Source organism: Dendroctonus ponderosae, unplaced genomic scaffold (assembly GCF_020466585.1).
Source record: "Dendroctonus ponderosae isolate FM_Combo_2020 unplaced genomic scaffold, Dpon_F_20191213v2 Dpon_F_20191213_4, whole genome shotgun sequence".
Lineage (NCBI taxonomy): Eukaryota > Metazoa > Arthropoda > Insecta > Coleoptera > Curculionidae > Dendroctonus > Dendroctonus ponderosae.
Window position 1 is genome coordinate 14,601,098 of NW_026018611.1, and position 4,001 is coordinate 14,605,098.

Sequence of the window (4,001 nt, forward strand, 5' to 3'; positions counted from 1 at the left end):
AGTCAAAGTGATCCACCGGGAGTCATTTTGAAAACTTCCCACCCTTGATATCTATCTTACAGTTGAAAATATGAAAAACAATTTTTTATAAAGGGGACACTTTAAATTAATATTTTTAGCCTCCTTGTTTCAATCCCCTAGGCCGGGTACAATGTCACCTATAGAATCTTAAAAATGGGAAGGGGGTCGAGTGACACATCGTTTTATTTATTTTATTTATTCAATTTACTTGTTACATGATGATAACAAATTAAATTACGTCAACAAGCCCGTACAGGCATTCAAAAGGATTTATGTTCTAAAAAAAAAGAGAAAAGAAAAAAAACCAACAAACTCCAAAATAAAGAAAAATAAATTAATCTCTATCCAGGCACTAACAAGTAATCACGAATAACGCAACAGTAACTTACTTTTACCTACATACACATATATATGCCATATCCAGGGTATATGGCAGCCAGACTTTTAATTTGTCTCATTTGTGGAGGTAATTTATTAAATAGTTTTACGCACATTTACTCTGGATTTTTTTTACTTAAGTGTAGTCGGTGCCTAGAGCAGGAAAACAATTCTGATCTTCTAGTACGATCCTCAGAGCAAAGCGATTGAAACAAGCTTCTATTTTTATACAAGAACACAAGGCACTCAAAAATAAACAAGCCATATATCGTTAGAGTCCCGCACTCCTTAAATATGTTCCTGCACGCTTGTTTATCATATAAGTTCATTTTCTTAATAATCCTAATTGCCCGTTTTTGTGTGACAAAACATTCTCCACTACTGGCCATCCCATACCGCAATAGGGATTCGAAATTTGCAAAGTATAGTATTTTTAAACATTTTTCGTTCATATATTTTCCAATTACTCTTATTCCATAGCGGGTTGTGTTTATTTTTTTATTAATTGAGTTATGTGAAAAGGCCAGTTTAAATGCTCACCCATGTACAAACCCAAGAACTTTATGTGTTCTGCTACGGTAAATTCGTCAACTGCTATGTTTAAGTGATCTATTTTTTTTACTTGGGATTGTTTGGTTCTGAAGAATATTATAGCGGTTTTTCTGGAGTTTATAATCAGTTTATTTTCAACGAACCATTTGGTTACTATCGCAAGGAACCGATTGGTGTTATTTAGCAGGTGGGAAACATTTTTGTTTCCAATCAACAGGTTGCCATCATCGGCATAATTAATTATTATTTGGTCAGGACTGTCTCTGACAGAATATATGTCATTTATAAAAATTAAAAGTTTTAAAAGGCGTTCAATTATCTTCACATAGTTTATACACAAAAACAGATGTATTGGGACTCCTTGTAATAGAGATGATTAGAAGAATAAGTTACACTGTTAAAATTGTTGAATAACAGGACGAAAATCTAGTTTAAACATTGATTTATGATTTTTGATTTTGATCTTATTCCTTATTTATTAATTATTTTACATCGACATAAAACCTTGTTATTTGCAGAAGAGAAATTTCTACAATAATACTTATGTCATCTACTTACGCACTATCTTATTAAATTGTTCAAAATGTTGTCAAGTTTGCTGTAAACAATAATAATGTCAATGTTTCCAAACTCCTCCCTAACTTTACCGGGAGTTGACCGGAATTCTGCTGCAATTTGCCTTTTAAGATAATCTAATATCAGCATGTTCTGGTTTATAAACAACAATAGACGTAAGATGGGCCCAAGAAAAGATCCGGTGATCTTGGAGGCCAGTCAATTGGTCACCTTCCGTCAACCGATATATCCGGGAATATCTTATCAATGTTAGGGAGGGTTCGAAAATAGAGTTTATCATTGTTTATAGAAAAATGGACGACATTTTGAACAACTTATAAGATAGTGCGTAAGTAGATCCCATGGATTTTATTGTACAAATTTCTCTTCCGTAAATAAAAAGTGATTTTTGTCGAATTAAAATAATCAATAAATCCGAAATCAATTGTTTAAACTAGATTTTCTTTCTGTTATTCAACGATTTCAACAGTGCAATCTACTCTTCTAATCATCAGTATTACAAGGAGGCCCAATTGAATTGTTTTTGTGTTAACACTAACCTGAAAACCAATATCTAAATGCACGCAAGTTTAATTGTTTCTACAAATTTGAAACGCAATTATTCGAAACCCTCTGAACAAAAAGCAACAAAGTAGTAACTAGTGTAAAGAGAATTGAACGCCCTTTTAAATGATGTGCCACTTGATCCCTCTTCTTTTTTAAGAGTTTAAGGGTGACAACTACCCGTCCTAGGGGGTTGAAGCAAGAATTAATTTAAAGTATCCCCCTTACAAATAAAATTAACGGGTATTTCAGATCAGATTTTTCATATTTTTAAATGCAAGAAAGTTATTAAGGGTGGGAAGTTTTCAAATTGACCCCCCGTATATCTTCTTGCATATGTGTGTCCATTTACACATATCTATTCGTTAATTCAAGACATAAGAATTCTAAATATTTAGAAATTTTTCCTTTTCTTAAAGGTGTGCTTGGATTGCGGCAATCTATGTTTGATCCTGTCTACTAAAGGCTGATAACTCAGCGGATGTATAAATAAAATTCTTGTTACGTAAAATGGAATAATAATAAAATAAAAGTTAGTTGATGGTTCCATATTCAAAATTGAGCCAACTTTCAAACTGGGAATGATAATGGCACACTGTTAATTGCACTCCCATGCATTTAATGGACTTAAAAGCTCAATTGAATTTCATTTATGTCGTGACATGCATGCAAATAACGTGTGCATTTAGATTTGCACTGATTTCTATATAATTATTTTGTAGCTCTATTAAGTAATATTTATATGGTTATAAGAAATGAAATAATAAAAAATTCGATTTTATAGCTGCTGCAGCTAATCAATAAAGAAATGAATAAATGAACTATTTTATTATTATATTACGTTATTCATAAATTTTGAGCTTTTATTAAAACAAGTTTAAATAAATTTTGGAAAATTCAAAAGTTCTGCGACTTAATGGCTTTAATTAAATTTTGTTTAACATTAATTTAAGTATATTTAGAAATAACATTTTTATTCTTCTTACCTTTGTGACTGACATTGGTTGGCAGTGTTCTTTGCACTTACTGAAATGAAGTATTATATCGGTATGAATGACTTGAATCCTACATTCTTCACTTATATTCAGATGAACAACCCGCAGTCGGTGATGTCAAGGTTTTAAGCTCAGCAGCACGTAACATCACGCCTTGCGGAAGATGACCGGTTATTATCATTGGGATTTTTGTTGAAGTTCATTTTTATTCGAGGCTTTTGTTGTATGTGAACACTCACTGATTTTTAATAGTTTGTAATCGGCGTGTTTACATATAAGTGAATATACCTTTAACGTATAGGGAATCCCCACTAAATTATACACAGCTTTTCTTGGATTTTACGACACTTTTTATTTACTCTAAGAAAATTTTCCGCTAGGTGGGTCATAGAATAACTATTCGTAAATTGCATTGATTTRGAATTGTTTTCTTGAGGTTTTTGCTGCATAAATTAAATAAAGTACAAATCTTTGACATTTGGATGCGATCAATAGWTAGGTGAGTCAAATTATTTATTTAAGTGCAGGCATGCACTTTGTTCGTTTTYATGGAATATATTAAAATTGATAAAAACACTTCTTTATGGAATTTTTATTAAATATTAAACATAAATTTAATAATAGATTTTCAAATAAATTGATGGAGTTTCTTATAAAGCGTTAGCTSACGGATCGTGGTGTATTATGTTAATATAACCATATTCGTTCCATCACGKGTCCAAATTCAMACACATTCACACAATTGTAAGATTTATTCACGAAGTGTAAAATTTGTTTTTCCAAATTAAATTTACACCAAAATTATTAATTAACATTGCCTTTATTAGTTGAAACAATGAGATTAAGTCAAAGTTACATAACTGACAATTTGCACAGACGAATTATCAGAGCGAATTTTAACATATTGTATTATCCTACTATTGTTACACAATTTAT

At 31.1% G+C, this 4,001-nt stretch overlaps 1 protein-coding gene across 1 annotated transcript in view; it reads right to left on the minus strand.

Annotated features, from left to right (window-relative positions):
• LOC109535455 (glycine-rich cell wall structural protein) overlaps positions 1–3,275 on the minus strand; it is a 17,903-nt gene extending 14,628 nt beyond the window's left edge. The window contains exon 1 of the mRNA XM_019901369.2: positions 3,057–3,275. Within this exon, the coding sequence (XP_019756928.1) occupies positions 3,057–3,071 (15 nt within the window). The 5' untranslated portion in view covers positions 3,072–3,275. The remainder of the gene's footprint in view (positions 1–3,056) is intronic.
• Positions 3,276–4,001: the final 726 nt, after the last annotated feature.